At 33.7% G+C, this 27,330-nt stretch overlaps 6 protein-coding genes across 6 annotated transcripts; 2 read left to right on the top strand and 4 right to left on the bottom strand.

The window, feature by feature from the left end:
* Positions 1-1,334: 1,334 nt before the first annotated feature.
* On the top strand, positions 1,335-10,285 carry LOC149487719 (uncharacterized). Its single transcript, XM_089695817.1, has 9 exons — positions 1,335-1,380; positions 1,609-1,774; positions 2,262-2,333; positions 2,721-2,976; positions 3,067-3,261; positions 8,081-8,232; positions 8,941-9,012; positions 9,646-9,901; positions 9,986-10,285. The coding sequence occupies exons 1-9, from the start codon at positions 1,335-1,337 to the stop codon at positions 10,283-10,285; spliced, it is 1,515 nt and encodes a 504-aa protein (XP_089551943.1).
* A 955-nt stretch (positions 10,286-11,240) lies between these two features.
* LOC149487718 (uncharacterized) lies at positions 11,241-12,069 on the bottom strand. The gene is made up of 2 exons (XM_089695888.1): positions 11,836-12,069; positions 11,241-11,432 (listed from the first exon to the last, which is right to left on the bottom strand). The coding sequence occupies exons 1-2, from the start codon at positions 12,067-12,069 to the stop codon at positions 11,241-11,243; spliced, it is 426 nt and encodes a 141-aa protein (XP_089552014.1).
* A 708-nt stretch (positions 12,070-12,777) lies between these two features.
* On the top strand, positions 12,778-13,676 carry LOC149487717 (uncharacterized). Its single transcript, XM_089695887.1, has 3 exons — positions 12,778-13,119; positions 13,247-13,552; positions 13,629-13,676. The coding sequence occupies exons 1-3, from the start codon at positions 12,778-12,780 to the stop codon at positions 13,674-13,676; spliced, it is 696 nt and encodes a 231-aa protein (XP_089552013.1).
* A 4,397-nt stretch (positions 13,677-18,073) lies between these two features.
* LOC149487716 (trypsin, alkaline C-like) lies at positions 18,074-20,202 on the bottom strand. Its single transcript, XM_089695886.1, has 4 exons — positions 20,107-20,202; positions 19,458-19,623; positions 18,646-18,901; positions 18,074-18,396 (listed from the first exon to the last, which is right to left on the bottom strand). Exons 1-4 carry the CDS (start codon positions 20,150-20,152, stop codon positions 18,100-18,102), a joined length of 765 nt encoding a protein of 254 aa, XP_089552012.1. The 5' UTR covers positions 20,153-20,202; the 3' UTR covers positions 18,074-18,099.
* Positions 20,203-21,307: 1,105 nt separating this feature from the next.
* On the bottom strand, positions 21,308-23,145 carry LOC149487715 (trypsin, alkaline C-like). The gene is made up of 4 exons (XM_089695885.1): positions 23,058-23,145; positions 22,488-22,647; positions 21,827-22,082; positions 21,308-21,652 (listed from the first exon to the last, which is right to left on the bottom strand). The coding sequence occupies exons 1-4, from the start codon at positions 23,101-23,103 to the stop codon at positions 21,356-21,358; spliced, it is 759 nt and encodes a 252-aa protein (XP_089552011.1). The 5' UTR covers positions 23,104-23,145; the 3' UTR covers positions 21,308-21,355.
* A 2,986-nt stretch (positions 23,146-26,131) lies between these two features.
* On the bottom strand, positions 26,132-26,772 carry LOC149487714 (uncharacterized). Its single transcript, XM_089695883.1, has 2 exons — positions 26,597-26,772; positions 26,132-26,327 (listed from the first exon to the last, which is right to left on the bottom strand). The coding sequence occupies exons 1-2, from the start codon at positions 26,770-26,772 to the stop codon at positions 26,132-26,134; spliced, it is 372 nt and encodes a 123-aa protein (XP_089552009.1).
* Between the last annotated feature and the right edge of the window lie 558 nt (positions 26,773-27,330).

Here is a 27,330-nt window from a genome sequence, read left to right as displayed (position 1 = left end):
ACATTCTGTAGGTTTCATACTTAAAGTCTATTATAATTTTTTTTATTATTTGATACTGCAATTAATTAAAAAAAAATGTTTTTGAAGTGAAATATTCTACAGAAAATCTGTAGCGTTTACTGACAAGGAGGACATTTTTTTAATTAAATAATGAACCCTTTTTGACGTATTGCATAAAACTAGTTGCGTTTTTTATTTACTTCGATCAAGACTTCGATCGACATGACCCAGAGACATGACCGATGGCGAATGTCACTCTCTATATACCTTTTATTTTATAATCTGAGATTATACACTGATTTTCAGATTCTTGGACGAGGAGCAGGCAAGTGCTGCTCCTACAAAAATTTAGAATATTTCAGTTTCCGTCATTTGACATTTTTTCATCTTCATTTTCAGCTTAAAGATCATGTCGACAACCAAGTCCTGTTACGGGGAGATTTTTTTAAATAAGAATTATAATTTAAATAATATTTTAACTGATAGATACATTTGTTTTGATATGAAAATCATATTTGATCAGAATATCTCAAGCCGGCTCTATCATCAACATTAATCGCATAATGATAAAGAAGAAATACTAAGCCAATTATTATCGCATCGATGACGTTATTAAAATATGTTTCAAAGGAAATTATAGATAAATGGATCATCTTATGTACTTAAGTTTTTTTAATCCACCCAATCGTGCTGGGGGCAAGGGGCAGATGCATTTATATATACTACTAGCAGTCCGCCCCGGCTTCGCCCGTGGTACATATTTACGTTTTCTCTACGAAAGAACCATCTTCGTACTTCAAGGAATATAATAAAAAAATAATTATCGAAATCGGTTCAGCCGTTCTCGAGTTATGCGCTTACCATCACATTTTGCGATTCATTTTTATATATACTATATATCTGTTTCACTGATCTGATTATTTAGGAACTTCTATGTCTTAGGAGCCTTCTATGTCCTGCCAGACCAAGACATTTGTTTTTCTCCCAGAACTTCGACAATCGAATCCAGAACCTCGATTCTACGCTCGTGCATAAACTGCAAGTAAAATTTTAATACAATCATATTAAAACAATTAATATGCACTTAATTCCCGAAAATGAGATGCGCTCATCTAACTTGAAATGACTGATGGGACGAGAGAATTATATAGTTACGCCCACATAATTTAAAATATTTAGAAATTGAGTACGGAACCCCTGTGCAGGAATCATCATTGTCGTGTTATCGAAAAAATTGATGATAATTTTTTATCTCTAATTAAAGACAAAATAGAGTTTAAATAGTGAGGTGCATAATAACTAAAATACTTGAGTTCACTGCTCACTGAAGAATCATGAGGGCTTATATTTTGTGTGCTTTGTTAGTAGCAACTGTTGCAGGTAAGTGGTAATAAATATTTGTGTTAATACAGTGAAGAAAATATAAAAAAATAGGTTCAATTCCTTACTTAAGTGTAAAGAATTAGTACTCCAATTTTAATAAATCAGTTTTTTTTTTGCAATGAGGATGAATTTTATTCGATACCACGCTCATCGCATAACTTTTGAATTGTAATTCATTTTACGTACCGCCTGATGATAATTCAATATCCTCATATTTTTGTTAAGGTCTACCTGAACAGAGGATTATTGGTGGCATTGAAGCAGAAATCTCATCACACCCTTATGCGGCTGTGCTTATGCGCTACAACTCCGTCATCGGCTCGTACGAACAACGATGTGCCGGCTCTATCATCAACAGTAGATCCATACTAACTTCTGTTAACTGCGTTTTGTATGTACAAAATATATAACCTATATTTAACAATAGCTTCCGCCCGCAGCTTCGCCCGCGTGGTGTTTTGATAAAAGGTTTTCTTTCCCAGGGTCTAAAGATTGTCTGTGCCAAATTTCATCAAAATCGGTTGAGAAGTTTAAGCGGGAAAGCGTAACAGACAGACAGACAGAGTTACTTTCGCATTAATAATATTAGTAGGGATTAATGTGATAATAAAACTTACCTTATTTGCTTCAAGAATTCCGAACTTACATAGTATATTACGGGGGGATGGGGGGGATTTAACCTTTCTATCCGCTTATACTATGTCTGTGGCTTATACAGTATGTATCCGACTTTATTCGTTTTGGGCATGGTAGGAAATAACGAGCTGACGGTTAGAGGAGAGTGGAGACTTGGCGTAAATCTTGTTTCTGTTCAAAATGTTTTAAAGGTAGGATACATAATGCGGATATTTTGGGTAAAATGTGTTTGTATGTACCAGATGGATGCGCGGGTACGCCGCTGCGGGTGCTGCCGCTGCTGGTGGTGCCGTCCGCTCACATCAACTTGCCAGGTCAGGCACCTATGACGAGTGCGTTCACTCAATGAAATAGCTCAAACGGATATATTTTGTTGCACTTGGGATGAATTCACGCGAGTAGCTTTTTTGTAATATGTTATATTAAAAAGTACTGTTTTTAAATCTTATGTTATAATTCAATGTAACCAATATAATGATAATATAACTAATATAGAATGTAATTAATATAGAAACCACTATCGAATTGGGAAACTGTAATGTTAGTGTTTGTTATGGGTATTAAATAAATAAATATGTACATAAATAAATTAAAAATTTTCACATGAGAAAAAAAAGTTTAAACTAAAACTGATTATGATCGCTCTTATAATTTAAAATTTAACATGTCTTTAGCATTTGACCTGATCATTAATGTTTTAGAAACGATTCACCTCGGCTATGGAGCGCTCGGCTTGGGTCGTCGCTGGCCAACAGCGGAGGAGTCCTTTACACAGTGGAATCCTTCATCATTCACCCGCAATACACTGTGTACAATAATGACAACGATGTTGCCATCCTGAGAACTCAAAAATTTATTACCTACGGTCCAAATATTACCAACATTGGTATCGCCGGCTCCGGATATATTCTCGGTGACAATACTCCAGTGACTATTGTTGGATGGGGTGCTATTGGAGTAAGTAGAGTGAATAGTATTTTCTATTCGAACCCTCAATAACAGCTCAAAAGCAAAATATTAAATATATTTCCATTTTCTTTATTTCAGTACGAACAAGAAAGATCAAACCAGCTGCTCAAGGCCGATATTGGGATCATTAACCATACGACTTGCAGACAAAACTATAACATCATTTCTATGGAAGTGACAGACAATATGATATGCGCCGGCAGCCCTAGCGGTGGAGTCGACTTCTGCGAAGGAGACTTCGGCAGTGCTTTGGTTCACAATAACACTGTGCTGGTCGGCATCGCTTCTTGGCGCACCTATTACAGCTGTGGCTTAGCTGAATATCCTGGCGTTTATACCAGTGTTAATAAACACACTGCCTGGATTCAATCCAATGCATAAATTAATTATGAAGACGTCTGAAGTAATTTATTCAGAATACTTTTACGTTTTCTTCTTTTGCTATCTTGTAAAAAATTGAAAATGAAAAAGTTTAATAATTTACGTTTGACAATTATTTAGGTATATGAAATAAAGTAAATCATAAATACCGTATTATTTATTTATTTTTCTTATAATAAACTAAAACAAACAATTTATAAAATTGTGAGGCAGATTCTCTAAGCTGGATATAAGCTTAATTTAATTTTAAGCCATTTAGGAGACTCAGTTTAGATACAATATACAGATACATACAGTAAGGAAACTTCATACAAAAAGACTTGAATATGACTGTTAGCTATCACGCGTAATTTATATACTTATTGATAGATTTATTAATTTATTTATATTTAACAAAACCATTCCTATATGATTATTACTTATCTAAATATTAATTCACTAGCTGTTGCCAGCGATTCCGTCATTTTTCGTTTAAAAAAAATAGCCCATGTTCTTCCTGTTTCAATGGTTTTTCACGTAACAGACAGATTAACGTCTTTGATACTTTAGTACAGCTTAACTAGGGTTTAACAACTTTATCAATACTTCCAAAAAAAGACCGGACAGGAACTCATCCCGCAATAAGACCTTCGTATTCGATTTTAAGTAAAAATTACCGAGATTGTCGGTAAAATAATTGTCGGTAAATAGTAAATACTGACAACACTGATTAGTTAAAATTATACTTGTGGAAAAAAATGGCCAATTTTTGTCAACAGTTTTCTGCCAAGAAATGAAGATGAATGAATGTGAAAAATTAACTTTTTTGATGAAAACTAAAAAATAGTAATTTTTTATTAAAGGCCTTAAAATGACCTACAATTCTTCCATTTACAATATAACATTATTCTCCATAGATTTTGAGATCAATTCTTCATTACGTATATTATTTCAAACTGTGATTTCAAATAATAATCTAAATTTAATTTATTTATTTAGACACACCATAAAAAAATACAACAATGAAATCTAAACAACAAACAATGATTAGTAGAATGATGTATACTTAAGTGTTTAAATACATATAATTACAAGATTATAAGAAGAAATCGTTAAAAATTATTTATGCTATTTATTTTTGTTCCAACCAAGAAATTAGTAATATTTCTGCGAAAAGCTAAAAGTGAATAATTATAATATTTTATGTCTAATAGGCCACCCAGCGACTTACATAGGTCATTAAAAGTATCTACTAGGTACATATGCGAGTTACTGGACTGAATTAAATGTTGATTAACATCCAATTTTTTTTTATTTCTGGATTTTCTGGTAATTAAACATCTACTTAAGGGTTTTAATTTGGTTTTTATGATCATAATGTTAATAAATTTTTTTGCACTTACCACATTTAGATTTCAAAAATCAAACATCACTAGCCTCTAGATCTTGTTATGACTCTAGTTGTACCATTGAGATATACATATGGAGACGACACCGCCTACATCACATATTATGTTCCGCTCAACATAAGCCATATGGCTTAACTGCACTCAGTCGCTTTAGTGCGATGGTCGCGTTCATGTCTCGTTTGTTTTAAAGCAAAAAACCAAGAAACTCATCAATTAATATGCCCTCGAGTGTGTTGCGATATTGCACTTATAATCAAGAAATAAGGCAAAGTGCAAAGAAATAACTTTTCATCGGTAATTAATTAGATAATCATTGTTAAAACTTGGTTCGAGCAAAATTTTTGGCGGGCGCCATTTTACGTCATTTGTCAATTGTCATAGACCAAAAATTTGAGAAACGGCATTGGGTACAAGATTGGGTATGAAAGAAATATAGATAGTAATATTAGATGACGTAAATTTTTATAGTGGAAAAAAATAATTTTACACATTTAAAAAATATTGTACGTGGATATTATTTGAAAAAAGTTAAATCATGAAAGATGAAAATAAATTACCTACCTATGTATCAATTTTTTTTTTGTTACATTGATTGGTTTTAATTGAAAAGTTTTTAAATGATAAGTTTATTAAGTAATAATTTACATATTTATTAGATTATTTTTTTTTTGTTACATTGATTGTTCTTAATTGATAAGTATTAAGCAAAATACATATTTACAAAGTCTCGCCTCTATAGCGGTATGTCGATGACATCGCTTAATCTATGACTCACAAGCCGCCCCGCGCCGACGCGCTTGCAGCACACATTTTGTTCGTGATGTCTCCTCTATACGTAATTACGTAGTAATAATACCCCAATGAGTTGTACCGTAATTTTACCAATAAAAATGGAAAATTTATTTTCATAAATTCTTCTTTATATTGTGACTAGCGACCCGCCCCGGCTTCGCACGGGTGCAATGCTGATACTAAATACACTACAGAAAAATTGTGAACGTTGTATATAAAAACATAGCGGCCCGCTCCGGCTTCGCACGGTTATAAAATACATAGCCGGGCGGCCGGCCCGTACCGCCGCAAACGCTACGTCCCGCAATTTTTAAATCTGTAATATCTTCGAAAATATTCACTTAAATCATACGGTGTAAAGGGCCATATAGATCTATATTAAATGAATAATGTATTCAAGGTATTTAACTGGTTAAGGATTAATTCTGTATTGGTTAAAATCGCTTCGAAAATTAGCCATTATTTGTCGTAAAAAGTAAATGACAAAAAAAAGTTATTGTGGGTTATCCATAAGAGATAGACATATACCATCGCGGACTTTTCTGTAGACCTTTTCAATGTGTATAATACTTAGTACATTATTTTGATAAAACTCGTAGGGTTCAGCCTGCGTTTGCAATGTAAGCGGAAAAAATGCAATTTTTTACGACATCACATTAGAAACCTCAAAAATAACAGTACTTCTCCACTATTTAATGGATGATATTATACATATAAACCTTCCTCTTGAATCACTCTATCTATTAAAAAAAAACTGCATCAAAATCCGTTGCGTAGTTTCAAAGATTTAAGCGTACAAAGGGACATAGGGACATAGGGCCAGGGAAAGCGACTTTGTTTTATACTATGTAGTGATAGTGATAATTGCTGTTAAAGGATAATCCATTTTTTTGGCAACATCTTTTGTAGCGTTTAGGTACTACAGCTTACAGTAATCGGATAATGATAAAGAAGAAATATTAAGCCAATTATTATCGCATCGTTGACGTTATTTAAACATGTTTCAAAGTAGGTAAATTATAGATAAATGGATCATCTTATGTAAGTTTTTTTTAATCCACCCAATCGTACTACACCTGTTTCACTGATCAGTTTTCTTTAGGAACAAGTAGGTGATCAGCTTTCTATGTCCTGCCAGACCAAGACATTTGTTTTTTCTTTGTCTTGAGCGGGAATCGAACCCAGAACCTTGGTTCTACGCTCGTGCGTATACTGCAAGTTAAAATTTAATACACACTTTTATGCACTTAATTCCTGAAAATGAGAAAGTGGTCACGTGGCTGACTTGAAATGAGTGATGGGACGAGAGAGACTGATTCGCCCACATAATTTAAATTACTTATTTAGAAATTGAGTACGGAACCCCTGTGCAGGAATCGTCATTGTCATGTTATCAAAAAAATTGATGATAATTTTTATCTCTAATTCAAGACAAAATGGTGCATAATAACTAAAATACTTGAGGTCATTACTCAGTGAAGCATCATGAGGGCTTATATTTTGTGTGCTCTTCTAGTAGCAACTGTTGCAGGTAAGTAGTAATAAATATTGGTATTATACAGAGAAAAATATATTAAAAAATATAATTTGGAAAATCCAAAAGTGCACGCCTCATAATTTTTTTTTAATAAATATTTATTAATTATTATTTTTGTTTATTTAATAACAATTAAACCACATCGAATCAGACCCTGAAAAATGAAAGGGTTCTATTCCTGAGCATACTCAAGCGTAAGAGAAAAAAAAAGACTCGATTAGTAAAGTATTTCGGTCGCTATCGTGTTAACAAGAAAAAGGATCCGCACATACAGACACACGGACGTCCAAGACAGAACTTTTTTAAACTGTTTTTTAACTAGTTTAAATAACAAAAATGACATCAAAAATATCATGAACGTTAAAAATAGTGTTTTTTCTTAATATTTGTGTGTATGTATTATCTTACAAGTGCAATGTATGATACATAAAGACATTTTAAGTTTGAAAAATCAGATGTTTTGCGCGAAGTGACAGTAGTACCCACCTCAACGCTTCGCTTATGAGGCGTGCAATATGTTTTTACATTTTAGGTGTGCAAATATCATTCCTTGCTTACTTTAAAGAACTAGAACTCCAATTTTAATTCGCCATTTTTTACAATTTGGATCAATTTTATTTGATACCACGCTCATCGCGTTAAGTTCTGACTAACAAGTCAGCGCGTGGTATGTACCTATAACAATTCGTTTTACATACCACCTAATAATTATTATTTAATCCATACTTTTAATATTATAAATGCGAAAGTAACTCTGTCTGTCTGTCTGTTACTCAATCACGCCTGAACTACTGAACCAATTTTCATGAAATTTGGTATGGATATATTTTGATACCCGAGAACGGACATAGGCTACTTTTTATCCCGGGAAAATGATGCAATCCTGGAAATCCCACGGTAACGGGAACTATGCGGGTTTTTCTTAAACTGCGCGGGCGAAGCCGCGGGCGGAAAGCTAGTATCCTCATATTTTTGTTAAGGTCTACCTGAACAGAGGATTATCGGAGGCGTTGAAGCAGAAATCTCATCACACCCTTATGCGGCTGTGCTTATGCGCTACAACTCCGTCATCGGCTCGTACGAACAACAATGTGGCGGCTCTATCATCAACAGCAGATCCATTCTTACTTCTGTTAACTGCGTTTTGTATGTACAAATCTAAGCTTTATTTTACATTAATGTGATAACTACAACTTACTTTAATTTACTTCAAGAATTCCGCACGAAAAGTACAAAATTTTATGTTGAACTACACGTTTCTATCTGCTTATATCCGACTTTATTCGTTTTGGGCATCGTGGGATATAACGAGCTGGCGTAAATCTTGTACCTGTTGAAATTGATATTTTGGTTTTATGGCATTCAAATGCTTTATAAATATAACTTTATAAAGAATACTAGCGGCCCGCCCCGGCTTCGCCCGTAGTACATATGAAAAATAGATGTTGGCCGATTCTCAGACTTACCCGATATGCACAGAAAATTTCATGAGAATCGGTCCACCCGTTTCGGAGGAGTATGCAGACTAACATTGTGACACGAGAATTTTATATATAAGATAGACAACATTCGATCAAGAGGCGGGACTCGAACCCGCATCCTTTCGCGCCATTCCGGGGCGGATGCCTGACCAACTCAGCCACTCGTGACCCGCCAGAGCAATCGAATTTATTCTATACTTTCAGTTTTATGTGTCTAATTATTTTTATTTATTAATACATTTATATTTATTTAGTTACATGTGTATTTTTTCTATTCTTTATAAATTTATAATCTTGTACCTGTTCAAAATTTTTAGAGATAGCATACAATATAATGCTGACATTTTGGGTAAAATATATTTGTATGTACCAGATGGTGGCCCTGGGTCGCCGCTGATGGTGTCGTCCCTGCTGGTGGGGCCGTCCGCTCGCACCAACTTGCCAGGTCAGGCAATTATGACGTGTGCACTCCTTCGTTCACTCAATGAAATAGCACTCCAAACGGATATATTTTGTTGCACTTGGGGTGAATTCACGCGAGTAGTTTTTTTGTAATCCATACTATAATATTATAAATGCGAAAGTAACTCTGTCTGTCTGTCTGTTACTCAATCACGCCTTAACTACTGAACCAATTTGCATGAAATTTGGTATAGAGGTATTTTTAATGCCCGAGAAAGGACATAGGATAGCTTTTATCTCGGAAATCCTTCGGAAACAGGTTTTTCTTTGAAAACGCGGGCGAAGCCGCGGGTGGAAAGCTAGTAGGTATGTTATAAAAAGTAATGTAAAAATCTTATGTTTTATTTCAATATAATCAATATAATGATAATATAACTAACATAGAATGTAATTAATATAGAAAACACTATCGAATTGGGAAACTGTAATGTTAGTGTGTCTTATGGGTAGGTATTAAATAAATATGTATCTACATAAATAAATTAAAAATTTTCTCGAGAAAAAAGAAAAAAAAATATTGTAAACTAACACTGATTAAGATCGCTCTTATAATTTAAAATTTAACATGTCTCTGAAGACAAAATGCTGACATTTAACCTGATCATTAATGTTTTAGAAACGATTCACCTCGGCTATGGAGCGCTCGGCTTGGGTCGTCGTTGGCCAACAGCGGAGGAGTCCTTTACACAGTTGAATCCTTCATTGTTCACCCACAATTCACTGTGTACAATAGTGACAACGATGTTGCCATTCTGAGAACTCAAACATTTATTACCTACGGTCCAAATATTACCAACATTGGTATCGCCGGCCCCGGATATATTCTCGGTGACAACACTCCAGTGACCACTGTTGGATGGGGTGCTATTGCAGTAAGTAGAGTGAATTCCTACTCGAACCCTCAAAAACAGTTCTAAAGCAAAATATTAAATATATTTCCATTTTCTTTATTTCAGTACGAACAAGAAAAATCCAACCAGATGCTCAGGGCCGATATCAGGATCATTAATCATAGGACTTGCAGTATAAACTATAACATCTTTTCTATGGAAGTGACAGACAATATGATATGCGCTGGCAGCCCTAGCGGTGGAGTCGATTTCTGCGAAGGAGACCTCGGCAATGCTTTGGTTCACAATAACGCTGTGCTGATCGGCATCGCTTCTTGGCGCACCCCTATCTGTGGCTTGGATGAATACCCTGGCGTTTATACAAATATTAATAAATACACCGCTTGGATTCAAGCCAATGCGTAATAGAACTTTTATGGCATCTGAATTAATTTATTCAAAATACTCTTGTATTATCTTTTAATTCTTTTTTCTTTTACTTATCGCGTAAAACATTGAAAATGGTGATGTAATATTGTTTAAGTAAAATGCTTTATTCGTATTCTGTGTGGAATAAACTAGACCAGAAAAAAATCGTATTTACTTTTTATTTATTTTTTTCTCATAAAACTAAAACAAACAATTTATTAGGTTGTGAGGCAGATTCTCTAAATAAGATAAGCTTAATCAAGCTATTATAATAACAATATCTCATTTTAAGCCATTTAAAAGACAATTCTTATCAACTTAGATAACTTGAATATGACTTATCTCGTGTTAGCGTAATTTATATTTTGACTAGCTTTCCGCCCGCGGCTTCGCCCGCGTTTTGAAATAAAAACCCGTTCCCGTAGGATTTCCGGGATAAAACCTATCCTATGTCCTTTCTCAGGTATCAAAATATCTCTATACCAAATTTCATGCAAATTGGTTCAGTAGTTAAGGCGTGATTGAGTAACAGACAGACAGACAGAGTTACTTTCGCATTTATAATATTAGTATGGATAGTATGGATAGATAATTAATTTATCTAAATAAATTATAAATTAAAAATGAATGGAAAACATCATACGATAATGAAAGATAAAAAGAGGTAGAAACAATTTTTACCTACATAATTAAAAATTATCTACTCACGTCCTATATTTTATTTTTACAAATATCAATTGCTGTTCGTAAATGCCTGGACCGATTTGGTAATTTTTTTATAATATAGAGATATTCGGGGAAGTTTATTCGGTGAGATAAATAGTTGACACGAAGTTAATCCAGTCATTTAGTTTCCAAATTCCTACCTATTTCATTTCTGAATGTTAAAAATTTAAAAATTTTGGAGATTGATAAAATAAAGAAACAGTTTTATTTTTCATCATTTATTACGTCACCAAATGGGCATACAAGGTCCACAACAACCACAGCAGACAGGTACACCGGGGTGGCTGCAGCGCTTCACAGAGCACAAGGCGGGCTCAGTGCAGCAGTAGCATGGACACGGCCTGCAGCGGTTCGGCCTGCAGCACGGTATCGCTACGCTGTCGCAAGATGGCGCTGGCGGTGGAATTGGAGTCGCTGGCTGGAATGTATATAAAATTACTTGTAAAACATGAAATCGATTTTATTATCAAATCATATTCTTGGAAGAATTGAAGACTTAAGTCATTGCTCGTATTTAATATTAATTAAAACCTTCTGAATTTATAAAGCTGGAAACTGCGAATTAAAGTCTTAATAATTGTCGTATAACCAAAACAATTTTGTTTTAAGATTATATTAGAAAAACCCATAAGCAAGAGTTTTTCTATGATATTTCAGGAGATAATTGGTTTCCATCTAGTTTCTTTTGTACAATTTGAGGAGCAAATTTGATTTTTTGTGCTTTAGTATGAAACTCAAATATCCTGTTATGTTAATGTTTAGCTACCAAAGTATAGAGCTAATGGAATCATAAGAATGAATGACTGAATTCCTATTTCTACCTTATCACATGGTGGACATGGGGGCAAACAGGGTAAAATTGGGGGAGCCGGGCATGGAGCTGGACATGGCCGCACTGGCGCGGGACACGGGGAACATCCGCCACCGGGACACACGGAGCACTTTCCCAGGTCGTTACATGATGCTGCGCAAGGCTTCGTTGAATACGGGTAGCAGGCGCCGCAAGGCATCCCAGTACAAACGCAAGGGTCGTAACTATAAAACGGTGCACTCATTTTTGGTATTTTATAAATTTATATAAAAAATATTTTTTACTTATAATTTACATAGAAAAATGATTGAATGTCATGTTAATGTCACGACATGCTTCTATTTTTTTATATTTTTTTTTATTCTTCTTTAAGGCCATGTACGCACTGCGGATATTTTATGCGCGTATTTTTATCCGCAATTCTGGAACACATTGAATACAATGAGAGTATCCGCACTGGTGGAATAAAATCCATGCCGAAAATAATTCGCTAATTAGAAGTCACAAATCTGTGATTTGGTGCAGATTTCCCGCGATTTTTTTCCGCGCGGATATTTTGTGCAGTATGGAGTAGTCATCTATATTCGCACTGTTTGCTTGTCAGTCGTGCTTAAACTGCTTTTCTCCAATTTGTATTTTCATAGGTAATAGCTGGTGAACTGCATTGAACTGACAAATTCCGCGCGGAATTTTATCCGCAGTGCGTATAGATGTAATTTTGACCACGGAATAAAAATCGCGCGAAAAATATCCGCAGTGCTGTCACGGCCTTAGAACTGGTGGTAAATAACTGCGAAAGAAGAAAATAAATCTTGTCATTCTATAAATTCAATTAAAAAAACAAGTTTACTAAAATTGTTTGATAAAAATTTTAATATTTATATAAATTAAATAAAAATTAAACAAGTGTTGCACAATCAATGATAACGAAGTAAAATCGTACAAAAATATAATGTGTTCAATGTGTTTTTGCCCGACTTGTCCAGCTATATTACCGTGTGGGACGGGTCCGTGCACGTTTTCTTGTCCACCACCGGCGCCATGTTGCCAGCCTTGCTGTCCTCCTCCCGTACCCTGCACCCCGTGCCCACCCTGTATTTGTAAGCCGAACTTTAGACCACCACCCGCTCCAGTTATACCGGATTGTGTACCTCCTATAGTTCCCATATTTCCTTGTTGCAAGCCTCGCCGAGCGCCACCTTGCGATCCACCTCCCTATCCTCCACCGAAGCCTGTCTGTTGCCCACCGGTTTTACCTTGTTGCCCACCTCCAGAACCTTGTGATCCTCCACCAGTAAGTATAACAAACTCCTAATTTAGTTTTACTCATTTTTTTTCAAAGAAAGGATAATTAATATTTTACACTTCAAAGTTCTCAAAAAATTTGTTTCAGCTAAATATACACGCCTTTTGTTTTTCAGGTCTGTCCTTGCGTCGAACCGATAAATTGCTATCAACCAGTATTACCTTGCTGTAATCCCCAATGTCCACCGCCGATTCTTCCCAAACAACGGCCTATATGTCCGAGAGCTCCACCAGCACCGTACCCTTGCTTACCAGTGTGTCGAAGTTGCTGCCCTGACTGCGAACTAGACCCAGTTACCCGACGCAGACCTCTCATTGTTCATGACAGCGTTTTTGCTAATAGACCGTCAGCTTTTCCCAAAGAATGCTTCAATAGACGCAATCAAAATGTCCGCTATTCAGTATGCAATTACTTTAAACAGGTACGTAGCATTTAAATGTTTGATAAACAATAAAGTTGTATTCAGGTTTTATTAATAATAACCAATTTGCTTTCAGAGCCCAACACCAAATCCATGTTATCATGTTCCTGTTCCATTGAGGTAACACAAGGTTACTACAAGATGTAATTGGGAGGTTTTTTACTGCTGTCTGTAAAAAATAAAAGTTGTTACTGATTTCTTTAATTTTGAAGTGTTTGTAAACAATGTATTAATTATATTTTCATATTTTTTGTAAGATGTGTTTTATTTATATTGAATTCATTTTATAAATAAACGTCATCTAGTGAATATGCTGAGAACAATCTAGAACGTTTTTCAGTACCTACTTCCCGGGTCACATTATAATGTGACCGTATTTGCACGTGTGGCGCTGGTGTACAATTTATGAATGTTCCTGCACCTATGTATACTAGCTGTCGCCCATTTACTAAATGGTAAAGCCTTGGTAATATTTAAAGATTTAACTTTAAATATTTTTTCAAATTCATTATGTACTATAAATTAAAAAGATTATTAAACATTTCACAAGGACTATTAGGAAAGGATTGATCATTTAGTACGGGCAGGTTTTTATTAATATTATTCCTAAATTTATTAATGCCTTTTTTAGTTATAGGCCTAACATTAATCCTTTTAAATGTAGGTATGCAATCCCATACAAAAACTACTTTCTGGCCACAGTGATCCGAAGTCAATGCATTGAGAATATTTTTCTCTAAACAGATGCAGTCACAGTATATATTATCAATACAGGTTGCAGAAGTAGGTGTAATTCGTGTGGGTTCGTTAAAAAGTTTATATAGATTAAATGACTGAAATAAATTAACAATTCGTGTAGCCGTTTGTGTAAGAGTAAATCAATATTAAAATCACCACATACTATAACTTTTTTTTTACTCCTGCTTAGACGCTTTAATATTTCTTCCATGACTGTCTCAAACATATTATAGTCACTGGAAGGGGGTCTATAAACGCAAACAATAATATAACGCTCCAGCTCCACACAGGACAGTTCAATGGTCCGTTCTACAGAAAGACTAACAATGTCAGTTCGTTCTTTACATTTTACACTATCATGTACAAAAATAACTGAACCTCCGTGAATAGCCTGTGTCCTAAAGTATATACTTTTTAATTTGTAATCTTTCTTATATATAAAAATGAATCGCAAAATGTGTTGGTAAGCGCATAACTCGAGAACGGCTGAACCGATTTCGATAATTCTTTTTTTATTATATTCCTTGAAGTACGAGGATGGTTTTTATGTAGAGAAAACGTAAATATGTCCCACGGGCGAAGCCGGGGCGGACCGCTAGTTTTCAATATTTACTAACGACTGACATTGTTTAAGCCAATGTTCTGTTACACAAAATATTTTAATATTGTTATCATTCAAAAACAATTCTATTTCTAACAATTTGCTAGCCAAGCCTTGAATATTTTGATGCACAATGGAAAAAGACTGCTTAGCTGTTGTCTTATATACTAGTTTAAATCTAGCTTAGGGCTAGATTGTCTATCAACACTTAACCTAGGTTGATGTATATAATTACTACTACATAAAATTATAGTAGATTGATGGTCTGATACCGAACATGTACCAGACTGGTTAATATTATATGCTATTAACATAGCAAGTTCACGCTTATATCTAGATGGCAGATACACTGTATTCTTTGTCAAAATAAAAGATTGAATACATAAGTTAATGTCAAAGTAAATAAATGCATCACGATGATGATTTGTTAGGTTATACAATTTTAAATTCATATTATGAATTAATCTATTTTGTTCTTGTGTTAAACCAGGTAGGTATGGCAAGGTACACAACATAAATTTACATTTAGTCTTACTACTAATATCTAACATTTTTTTAAATCCTATATCAATATCCTTATTATTTATATTTAAACTGTCCCCATATAATATAATTACAATATTATTCTTATTAAAGCTGAAATGATCCAATGATTTGATTATATATTTATATGAGCTATTAGGCGTACAAATCATTAGTAACTTTAAGCCCTAAGTTGTTGAGCATAGCGCCAAATCCCTGACCAATATTATCTGACAACATAATAATTTCCTGCTTTGAAAGGTATTTAGTATTACTGGTTGGAATTGTGGTAGTGGGTTTAACACTATGTATGTCTGTGTAGTCAGACTTATGGGGCGACGGTTGCTCATTGTCACTGTTTGAACACTGACATACATATTTATTGGTCAGCGACTCAAAACGATCCATATTCTCATTGCTCAACTTAATAAGATAATCTAGGTAGTCAAAATCAAATGTAGGCGATGTGCTGAATTCTTTATTCACAACGACAATTCTTTATTCACAATGGTGACTTTGATAAATGGGATACCATTGAGTGCAGCCTCATAAATATTTTTGATGAAGTGATCTCAACTGCGGCATAAAATCTTAAAAAAAAAAAACAATCTAAGCTATATCGTATTACGTGGTATTACTCTCTTCGCGCAATTTGCCAAATCCGTGAAGTTTATAATATGGCCGTTATGTATTCGCATTTTCTTAATTTATGGCGCAAATTTCTTGACAAAGGAAATAGGGATTCATTTTTATATAATATAGAGATTGGCGAAAATTTCTTGAGTTTTTCTTTCATAAGATCCTTCCCCGGCCAATAACGAACACATCAAAAAAAATAAGAATTATCGGAATCGGTCCAGCCGTTCACGCGTGATGCCGTGACCAACGGAAATAGGGATTCATTTTTATATATAGAGATTATTTAACTGAAAATACCTAGTATGTACGTACCTATCAAACCTCGTGTTAGGATCTCGGCCATAAATCGGAAAGTCGGGAATTCGATCAGGATCAATCAGACGAGCGTGCAAGAAAACAAAACATTTTTGAAGTGAAAACTTCTTTAGCGGCGTTGAGCACTTTTTCTGTAATGGGTATACTTAAAATCTTAAACTCGCGTCAGGACACGTGACCATACCATTACCATTCCAAAATATCAAACATGCTCAACGTTAATAATCAAGTACACTTCTGCCGGCACTCCCGGAGCGCAACCTGTCTTTTTTTAGGGTTCCGTAGCCAAAATGGCAAAAACGGAACCCTTATAGTTTCGTCATGTCCGTCTGTCCGTCTGTCCGTCTGTCCGTCTGTCACAGCCGATTTACTCGGAAACTATAAGTACTACAGTGATGAAATTTGATGGGAATATGTGTTGTATGAACCGCTACAAAAATATGACACTAAATAGTAAAAAAAAGAATTGGGGGTGGGGCCCCCCATACATGTAACTGAGGGATGAAATTTTTTTTTTCGATGTACATACCCGTGTGGGGTATCAATGGAAAGGTCTTTTAAAATGATATAAAGTTTTCTAAAAAACATTTTTCTTAAAGTGAACGGTTTTTGAGATATCAGCTCTCAAAGTCGTAAAAAGTATGTCCCCCCCCCTCTATTTTTATAACTACGGGGTATAAAATTCTAAAAAAAATAGAGGTGATGCATGCTAATTAACTCTTTCAACGATTTTTGGTTTGATCAAAGTATCTCTTATAGTTTTTGAGATAGGTTGATTTAACTGTAATTTATTATATTTGCTGCTACGGAACCCTTTGTGCGCGAGCCCGACTCGCACTTGGCCGGTTTTTATTTTAATTATTATCAGCATACTACACTATTACCATAGAAATCTAAATAACAAGGCAATAGAAGTGTTAATAATGTCATAATTAGTATGAAAACCCATAATATATTCTTTGTTTGTATTGTAAATATAGTGCGCACAATGCACATAGATATGAATAACTATGTACCTACAGAGTTGTTGGTGGTACTAATTAGTCTATTAGTCCCAGTCAGTGTCGACTGAAAATCAGTGCCAAGGTTTTACAATCTTGGCGTTTGCTAAATGGTTTCCCGAATTAGTGCCGTACACCGTACTACCTAATGTATTTTTTTATGAATACCTATCATAAATAAAAAGCATCATAAATAATATTTAATATAAATATACTTGTACAATATAGCACCTTAAAAGATGCTATGATATTATAAGAAGCTATTTTTTGGACACTGAAAACTGTTGGAAAACTTCTGATGAAACACAAGTTAAAAATTTTCAAAAAACCTTTCAAAAATCTTAAAAAGTTTCAACGAAATGAGTCCAGCAGTTCTTGCTTTGCAAGCTGACAACAGACAGAGAGACAAAAAATTCAAATTGATATTTTCAGCTCGTGTTAGCTATATTATCTTGTGTGAAGGGTGGATTTTTTTAATAAATTAATATGTATTATATTGGATTATCTACTTCTTATCTCTATAAAACCAACATGATAAATTATGTATTCCAGATTACTATAGTACCTACTTTTGCACTACAGAATATACTTTGGCACTTTTCAATTACCTCCCTAAGATTTTTAATCTTAAATATCGATATTGTTATAAGGTAAGTATCAATTTTATAAAAACAAAATAATGAGTTAACGAATTGTGTTTATTAAAATATCACAGTACAGTGCCTCTTAAATTAAGCGTTATTCTGGATCCAGTTAGTATGTCGGTTAATACTAGTGTATATTCCAGGGTAATTGCGTCTACCACAGATGGGTGTGCGGAAGGATGCGATACCAACCAACACGTTTTGGTGCACCAAGGGATTACCGACGTCTCCTTCACAGAAGTCAGCTCCGCCATCTATGTGGCCTGCGCACATCATGTTCTGAGATACTTGCACAGCAATAATATTGTAGTTTTGTCTGCAGGTCTCGTGATTTATGGTCAAGAGATCAGCCTTCAACAGCTGGTTTGAACGGGGTCCTTCGTACTGAAAAGTGTGATTAAAATTTATGTACATATATCTCTTCTGGGAGAAATCATTCAATAGAGAGTGTTTGACTATTTGCATAATCTTCTCTGCAGTAGGACGATAATATGACATAAGCCGATGATGATAAATTGTTCAATGAGCCGATGATGATGGTGATGATGAATTGTAAAAAAATTGATTTGTAGTATATTTTAAAGGTAGATATGTCAACTTTACTAAGTTTATAATGATTGATAATTTACTTACTTCAATAGCACCCCATCCCATAATTGTGACCAATGTGTTATCATTAAGGTTGTAGTTGCTGCCAGCGATGGCAATACGGCTGACATTTTGACCGTAGTTAATGAAGCTTTGAGTTCTCATTATAGCGACATCATTGTCTTCGCTGAAGAAGTCATAATTCGGGTGAGTTATAAAACTGCCTACATTGAGAACCTGTCCGCCACTGTTTGCTAGTGATGATCCTACTCTGATGATCCAGTTTTTTGGAGAGTCATTGCTGAAATTTAATATAAAATTATTAAAGAAAAACAACAAATTAAATCAAAGCGCTTAACCACTTTGGAAATAGATTTACTCACTAATCCTAAATAAATAAAACCCAAAGATTAAATGAATGTTAAGGAATGATGACATCAGAGGCGGCGAAAGGCTCACACCCCCACAGTCTCGAGGTGCAAAGGCCCTCGCGCCTCACATCCGAAAAAAAATGTACATTAAGAGCTCAAAAGTACTCGCCAAAAGCACCCAAAAGGTTGTGTTCTCTTATTCCCAACTCGTGAGTCCGACTTGCATATAAGTATAACCATTTTTTTTTAAAGTTCTACAAATGTCGTGTGCCCTCTGATAGAAGAGATTATAGAATACATACTTATCTTCTAATATATGTATATAAATCTCGTGTCACAATGTTTGTCCTCAATGGACTCCTAAACCACTTAACCGATTATAATAAAATTCGCACACCATGTGTAGTTCGATCCGATTTGAGAGATAGGATAGTTTAAGCATGTAGGTACCACGGGCGAAGCCCAGGGCGGACCGCTAGTACTTACTATATGCATCTAATTGAAGTCAGTACCGATCTATTGTTGATAATAGCGCCACCACAGTGTTGTTCGTAGAAGCCGGTGTTTGAGTTGTAGCGCAGAAGAACAGCTGCATAAGGGTAGGATGAAATGTCTGCTTCAACACCATAAATTATCCTCTGTTCAGGAAGACCTTTAAAATAACAATTTGGCTAATAAGGTATTTATTTATGTAGGTACTACCTGCCCATGCCCTCTACGTAGGGCGACAAACAATCATTTATCATTGTGTTTAATGTTTAGTTTTATAAGTTTATAACATTTATCACCAATTCATTTGGAAAAAAATGTCAAATTTTTATATAACTGGAAAGTAGAATTAATCAAAATTAGACTGTGTGTTTATTTTTAGCCATTCATCGGTATATATAGAGCATCCGGTCTGTAACAATAAAATAGACAGTACGTAACTCAAAGTAAATCAATTTTCATAGTAATAATTTTCTAAAGTGCAGATTATGGTTTTCTAGAGTAGTTCTATACTTTAGAGTGTTGTCCAAAACAAATATTTTTTAGAATTACAATTACTGTGTACAATGATTATTTGAAATGAATATTTAGAGTAGGTGGATAATTTTATTAACTAAACTTAAAAGAAAATACAATAAGTAAGTACCTGCAACAGAGGCCACCACGAGTGCACATAAAATGTAGACTCTCATTATTCCTTTACAACTGTTACCTATGAAAATCTATAAATTTATATTGCACCTTGTTTTATACCCTATTATCTACTTATCAATAAAATTACATTAATTATCTCACGATAGGAAGATAATTTTTACAAGATTGACGTTTATAATAATCTCATCCACTAAAAATAATGGACGAATATTGTTAAGTTTATCGAGAACAAGTGAGGGTAATCTTTCAAATATATTATTTATTGCAACTTTTCCGGTGCGGTTTCATTGCAAGCACTGCAAAAGTAGTGGTAAGTACATGATCCATATTTGGTAAATTCGAATTATTACTTTCAAACACATGCTTTATTATCCAAACCAGCCTATGAACCTGCTCAATAGTATCGTTATGTTTAGAAGATGCCATTTCTGGGATTGGAAAAGGTATTCTAGATCTTTTGATGAAACTGTGAGTAGGTATACTTATAAGACATTGAAGTTTTTACATTAGGACACATTGACACAACTATAGATTTCAATGGTTTCTGGATCATAATGATCTCGTCAAACGCAAATCTCAAAACTTTTTTGTATATATTATTTATTTTGTTAAATATTAAAAATGTAATTAAAATTCTCAGTTACTATAACATTGTGATGCCATGAATGTGCAACGATTAATTTTTCTTATATGTAATCGGTTTTCAGGAGTATGTTCAGTTTGTATATTTTTTGATACTAGTTATACGTTTCTAATGATAAAGTCTCCAGTTCAGGTTATTTTTAACAACAGAAGGAATTAAGCTGGATTCGTGATATGGATGGTTCGTTTACGGTGATAAAAGCATTCTCGTAGGATCGAGGAGGGTGGAGTTAACCTCCTTTTTCAATAGTGACCCTTGAACCTAACTCCGTCTGTTTAAGATTGTATTCTCCGAGAGCACAACAATTCGACTAATAAATATGTTCAGTCATCAATCTTCAGAAAATAACTATATAATAAAATAATCATTTTTATATCAGAATTTGATGTCTAAAAATAGATTGTTATCTGGCTACGTATTTTTTTGGCCTTAATATTCATTAAGATTATTTTCTTTTATTTCATATACGAAAGCTTAGTCACATTTCAATTATAAATTTAAATTTTATATCGATGATTCTTAAAAGTAAATACATAGTATGAAAACAAGATACACAGTGAGCGCATTGCATTTATTATATATCACAGTATTTCTTAAATTACGCATTGCTCTGGATCCAGCTAGAGTATCTGTTAATTCTGGTGTATATTCCAGGGTAATTGGGTCTACCACAGACGGGTGTGCGGAAGGATGCGATACCAACCAACACGTTTTGGTGCACCAAGGGATTACCGACGTCTCCTTCGCAGAAGTCACCGCCAGTATTGGGGTTGCCCGCGCAGTGCATGTTCTGAGTTACTGTCATAGAGATGATGTTGTAGTTGCGTCTGCATGTCTCTTGGTTGATTATGTAGAGGTCAGCCTTCAACAGCTGGTTTGATCTGGGTCCTTCGTACTGGAAAGTAACCATTGTGATTAAATGTGATATGGAAACTCAATTCGACTTAAAAAATTGAACTAGTTGTTGATATAAGCTAAATATGTATTTATTCTGTGTATAAATTAAATTGAAATATAACAAAATAGTCAGTAAATTGGGTTAGGTGATCATGATTGATAATATACTTACTCTGATAGCACCCCATCCCATAACTGTGACCACTGTGTTGTCATTGAGGTTGTAGTTGCTGCCAGCGATTGAAATACGGTTTACATTTGTACCGTAGTTAATGAAGCTTTGAGCTCTCAAAATAGCGACGTCGTTGTTACTTTCTGTGACGTCATAACTCGGGTGAATTATAAAACTTCCGACATTGAGAACCTGTCCGCCGCTGTTTGCTTGTGATGATCCTACTCTGATCCTCCAGTTTCGTGGAGCATCGTTGCTAAAATTATTATATAAATAGTTAATACTCAAATAAACTCGGTAGCAACCATGTAGCAACTGACAAAATGTTTGTATGTACGAATGAATAAGAAAGCACGAGTAGCGTTTTATTTTAATTATCTTAATTGGTAATTTTTAAGTAAATAACAGCAGGAGAATAGTATATCTATCTATCTACTTACTTATAAAACCATAAAAATAAAAGACGTTTTTAATGATATTTATACATTCCAATTCCCCACCCTAGTGAAGACGAATAGAATATCTATACCAAAGCACTCGCCAACTTCGAAATTATACTACTAATACTAACTGAGCGTAAATAAATGAATCCCATGAATACAATTAAATGAATAATTAGTAATTATGAATATCATTGTAACTACCCTTATTAGTTACTTACTAAATGCAGTTAACTGAAGTCAGCACGGATCTATTGTTGATGATAGCGCCACCGCATCGTTGGGCATAGGAACCGGAGTTATAGCGAAGGAGAACAGCCGCATAAGGGTATGATGCGATGTTCGCTTGAACACCGCTGCTGATCCTCTGTTCAGGAACACCTGAAACATGTTATTTGATTTAAATTTATATAGACGATATAGGACATTTATATACGCGGATATTGAAAGAACATTAATTATCTTTATATTTATGTAAGTTGCACAACATTTAAGTAGTTAAACATCAACACAGTATATATTAATTTATAACAAATTAAAAACGTTAACTTTAAGTCCAACACTTATACAACATTATTACTTTGCTAAGTAAAATAGAGCGCATTATTTACCCATTATTTTTTTATTTTATATTAATCATATCGTACCAACTATATTAATTCTTCATAAATGACATAATCCAACCATTTTGAAACAATAAGAAAATTTTGGTAGTGATATTTTTTTAGAGTTTAAAAATGAATTAAAATTAAATGAAAACACTTAAAAGTAAGTACAAAAATAAGTAGTACCTGCAACAGAGGCCACGAAGAGTGCACATAAAATGAAGACTCTCATTGTTCCTTTGCAACTGTTCTCTATGAAAATCTATAAAATGATGTTGCACCTTAATATATATACTCTACTGTATTGTACTTATCAATAAAGCCATATTAATTATATTATCATCAATTATCTCATGATAGGGCCATATTTTTTGGGATCGAAGTTTATAATTATATGATTAACTAAAAATAATTGATGGATATTGTTTTTTTTTTTCAACAAGATAATGTTGTTTATCTCAACATTTTTCTTCATAAAAGATAATCAGTCATATTTAATCTTGTCACCGAGGCGGTGCTCTGCTAAAAAAACGTGGGTTCTGGCAAGTATACCTAGTAATGCAGTAATTAAATATTAGATATGAAAGGGTTTGTAGTAAAGAAAACTAGAATTACAAAGTAATAAATTAAAAAAAAATTGAACTTATTACATAACAATACTGAACTTAACAAGCCGGTCTCCAAAGAAAGAATGTGTTATGCGATATTAACCCCAGTACTATTCTGATAGTAATCTAGTCTGGTATCTGTAACCAAATCTAGAACAAATAATTTGGTTATAGATATTAATTATGTCGTGGCCATATCGTAGATTTGCTCATTTCATCAAAATATGATTGATAAGTTCACGAAATGGTCGCATTTCATGCAAAGCAATTCAATCATATTTTCTTGAATTTGAAATTTTCAATTAATATTTAAAGTTATCTATCAATTTAGTTCCGGTACCTATTTAAATTCTGTTTATTTTTTATTGTTAAAATCCGTTTTTTCTTTAAAATTCGTTCAGTCAATCTTGCTGGTTATATAGATATTTTTTTTAGATAATTTCTTATTAAAGTTAATAATATTATTTATATTTTTAAATATGCACGACGGATAGCCTGTATGTAGCCTGTAGTGTTTCATTACATAGCTGGAGCAAAAAAGCAAAAAGGAAAGAGATGGTTCACTTATTGTGGAAATAATTTCATTTCGGAAAAAAATGCACCCAAATGCTAAACCTCTTGAATATCTAAAAAAATATGTTTTTATTTTTGATGCATATTCATTTTATCTACAATTGAACATGTAGGTATCTACCTCATATCACGCTAATAATATAATTGTAGGAAAGGATTAATTTAACTAAGTTATCATATAAATTAAATCCATAATCGATAACAAAATCTTTCGTTTCGAATTGACGTGGCATAATTTCGACAATTTTTTTCTAGAAAAGATGTAAAAAAATAAGCTATTAGAAAGCTCTAGACTATAATGATATATCGTAATGAAGAGAAAAAACATGATGAACTTTATAAACTTTAAGGAAATAAAAAATATTTAAAAATTTACCAACTTTATAAGCGTTTATTTATATTGAATCACCTATTTCACAGCATCACTCAAATATATCTTTAAAGTATCATCAATAAAAAAACGTTGCAATTCCCATAAAAGTAGATAATTTTCTTCTCTCCAACTAATTGTAATCTTGTTAAATTCGTCACTTATATTTCTTGTTACATAATCTGTGTGTGGCAGCTATAGATGTTGATGCAAGGGTTCACTGGGTAACATCTTTGCGTTGGTGGAATATTATTCTGGCACAAATATGGTCCTGCTGGTCCACAGTTAGAATTAGGGAATGGAACACACACCGGCGGGCAAGAAGGAGGTCCACAACCACTCATTTTGTATATTTACTTTTAATTTTACTGATGTGAAAGACCAAATGAGACTTAAATATGGTTCAGGTCTATATATAAATAAGAATAAGCCCACTGGATTACCGAAAAATAGTTTTTTACTAAATCATGTTGGCTATGTTTTCAGGATTCCGCAAAATATGGATAATTATTAATTACTATTTCAGGCATATTCTTTCGGGGATAATCTTGCAATTACGGTAAATATTAAGTATAGTACCTAAGTTATATAAATGTAGATCTACAATAATACGCACAACTATTAGTAATTTTTCATCTGATTTCTCTGGTTTTTAGATTTGCTCAATTGAGGCTCTATTTTAAAGGTTGCCAATACTCCAGTTACTCTAGAAACACCGAACAAGTTTTGGGATGTCGAACCCAGTGCGATTTAATGAATTTGGTCAATACCAATCTATATTATGCCAATCTTAAAATCAGTTTATTAATCCATGACCAAATTAATAATAATTTAGAAACAAACGTTACTATAGGTACTAATCAAACATCTAATGTTATTTGAAAATTAACATTTTCAAAAGAATTAGAAATTAATTTTTGTCCAATAGTCAATAATATACATATACTGGTAAGAGCACATTGTTGTGGTGTTAAATTACTAAAATTTATATTTATTTTAAACATTTTTAAACAGTTTTGTAAGTTATGCTATACCTAATATACGTAGAAACTATAAGAAATATACGTAGAAACAATAAAGTACACTTTTACATTGCTTATATTTATGATCTACATTTATATCTTCGTGATAAAAATTGCCTAATTATATTTTGTGCTTAGTTTTTTTAAATGTTTTAACACGTTTTTATTAGCTTCACCTGCATGTTTGTAAGTAACGGACCCCTTTCGACTCGATTTTCATCCACTTAAAACGGACAGTTTTGCACACTTATCAAGTGGCAGAGCTTTTTTTTTCAGTTTAACTACACTTATTTTATTGGTTAAATACTGTGGTTAGATACCTATCGGGTGATAGGTGTATGTTTTGTCCTTAACTATTGTGCCTATGCCTTGTGCCCTTAATTATTGTTCCAGTGCCACATTGATTAAGATTTCCACTTCCATTGTAAACATAAAATTTAATTGCTTTCAATTTATCTAATCCCAAAACACTATTGTTGTTTAATATGATTTGAGTGTCCCATTTATGGCCACAATTATTTATGAATAAGACCTTGTTTCAACAAGCTATCAATCAATTAAAGAAAAAATCGTCAGTTTACAAAATTTATTGAGACACCACTACGATTCACAAGCAGTCAGACGATCACAGAAAATTGACACCGATGATTAACGATCTGACGTGGATATAAACATTGGGTAGGTAGTTTAGACGAGTTTATTGCACGTGTGGCAACAGCAAGGATGGAAAGGTGGGTTAGGGCAGGTGAAGGCTTGGCACGGTGGAACGCATGGGCAGCATTCACCAGGGTACCAGACAGTACGAGCATATCTTCCGCTAGGGCGCGTGCAGGCTCCGTGATTGAAGCAATCTGCTTTGCAGGGATAATCATAACAGCATGGTCTGAAACAATACAGATTATTAAATGGGATATCGTATTTTATATAATGTACAATTCTTATTTTTACAATAGTACTATACACTAATTGAAAAACATTTATCTGCAAAGGCACTGCAATGGTTAACGCATGAGTTTCATGACCAATGCAACAAATTATTATGTATGTACTTCTAAATATATAAACTTTATCATATATTGTTTTATGCCTAAGAAAATAAGTGTAGGCTGTTATATAACATATTATCATGTTGTGAACATGGATGCTATTTACCTATCGGCTGGTGCGTTTGTTGGTGCACTATTGTATGGTGCGGTCTCTCTTTGAAAGGGTTGTGGTCTAGGTTGACCATACCGTGGTCTTTTGTAATACACACTGTATTCACCCCTTACAAAACCATATCTGGGAGATGCACGAATGCTCTCAAAACCTCTTGGTAGTACTGACATGCTTGTGAAACGCAGTGCTTTGTAGGATGGATATCTGAAATATAAAGCGATTATTGTGAAAATTGGCATAGAATATCGATCCTCTTTTTAATTTATAAAAACTTAAGCTTCATCACTTTTATTTATTTTTTGGAGTTTACCATTAAAAATATCATCTCATATAAATATAAATTTATAAAGAAAAAATATAAATAGAAAAAATTCGATCACGAGGCGGGACGAATTTTTTCTGTTCTTTATAAATTTATATTTATAAAGCATTTGAATATAAATGCCATATAATTTGAATGCCATAAAACCAAAAATATAAATTCGATATCATCTCAATACATAATATATTCAGAGCATTCTATAGGCATTTACAACATTAATTATCATATTAGGGCATACATACATATATTATGTAATAAGAGTTCTGAAAACATTACACTCGCTTGGCGGGCTAACTTCTAACTATATTTTATAGGCGAAAGGGCGTTAACGTTGATAAGGCCTACTTTAGCTTTACTTTAGCCTTAACTTTAGCTTTTGTTGTAAATTAAATTCGAGCAGATCTTA

This window comes from Colias philodice, chromosome 6 (assembly GCF_061535455.1).
Source record: "Colias philodice isolate Cphi_HAF_F1 chromosome 6, ilColPhil1 Martin Lab GWU primary, whole genome shotgun sequence".
Classification (NCBI taxonomy): Eukaryota; Metazoa; Arthropoda; class Insecta; order Lepidoptera; family Pieridae; genus Colias; species Colias philodice.
The sequence above is the reverse complement of the archived record's forward strand: the minus strand, read 5'-3'. Positions and strand labels throughout refer to the sequence as shown.